This window comes from Eimeria necatrix, genomic scaffold (genome assembly GCF_000499385.1).
Source record: "Eimeria necatrix Houghton genomic scaffold, Enh_scaff1353, whole genome shotgun sequence".
Taxonomy (NCBI): Eukaryota; Apicomplexa; class Conoidasida; order Eucoccidiorida; family Eimeriidae; genus Eimeria; species Eimeria necatrix.
Window position 1 is genome coordinate 7,501 of NW_013652102.1, and position 1,084 is coordinate 8,584.

General features: G+C 57.7%; 1 protein-coding gene across 1 annotated transcript; it reads left to right on the plus strand.

Annotated features, from left to right (window-relative positions):
- Positions 1-788: 788 nt before the first annotated feature.
- ENH_00011440 (hypothetical protein, conserved) lies at positions 789-1,004 on the plus strand (the record flags this gene model as incomplete). The annotated part of the gene is made up of 1 exon (XM_013578911.1): positions 789-1,004. One exon carries the CDS (start codon positions 789-791, stop codon positions 1,002-1,004), a length of 216 nt encoding a protein of 71 aa, XP_013434365.1.
- Between the last annotated feature and the right edge of the window lie 80 nt (positions 1,005-1,084).

Sequence of the window (1,084 nt, forward strand, 5' to 3'; positions counted from 1 at the left end):
GCAGCGGCATCCGTCAGTGCCCCGTTGCGGGTTTAGGGTTTAGGGTTTAGGGTTTAGGGTTTGCAGCAGCGCCTCCTGCAGCAACTTACAGCCACAAAACAACTTTATTCTATTCTGCTGCATCCCCAGTTCATTCAAGTTGCTGCAGCATAGCTGGGCTAGGCGGAGCCGGGGCTGGGGGCGGCACTTGGGGGCCCCTGCAGCTAGGGTTTAGGGCTTAGGGTTTAGGGTTTAGGGTTTAGTGTTTAGCCTTTTCCGTTTTGAAAGTGTTCGTGAAAGAGGAGCTGATATTCGGAGGCGGGCCTTCGAAAGGGTCTAGGGTTTAGGGTTTAGGGTTTAGGGTTTAGGGTTTGCGGCTCCGCTTCAACCCCGTTCTCTTCTGCCTTTTCGACTCATTCTTTTTCTTTATTTCTCCTTTGCATTTCAGCGGCTCTCATTTCTGAGATGTGCGTTGCTCTGCAGCCTGTAAACCCTAAACCCTAAACCCTAAACCCTAAACCCTAAACCCTCGCGGGCGGCTCCGTTCGGCTGTCTCAACTTCGCAGCGCCGCAGCTGCGGAGGCTGGCTGCTGCTGCAGCGGGGCCCCTACAGGAGGAATAGGGGCTGCACGTTTTGCTGCTGCTGCTGCTGCTGCTGCTGCTGCTGCTGCTGCTGCTGCTGCTGCTGCTGCTGAGGGTCTAGGGCGGGTGTGCGGGTGTGTGTGTCTGGTTTGCTCGCCTGAGTTCGTCGCGGGTTTAGGGTTTAGGGTTTAGGGTTTAGGGTTTGGCTGCTGCGGGTGCAGCGGAAAATGTCGGGGGCCGGCGCAGCTGGAGCTGGCGCAGCAGCAGCGCCAGCAGCAGCAGCAGCAACAGCAGCAGCAGCAGCAGCAGCAGCAGCAGCACCAATCGACACAGACCTCTACAGCCGCCAAATTGGCACTCTTGGAATGGACACAATGAAGAAACTTGTGCAGCTAAAAGTGCTCGTTTCCGGGCTGAACGGCGTGGGCGCGGAATGCGGTTAGCTGCTGCTGCTGCTGCTGCTGCTGCTGCTGCTGCTGCTGCTGCTGCTGCTGCTGCTGCTGCTGCTGCTGCTGCTGCTGCT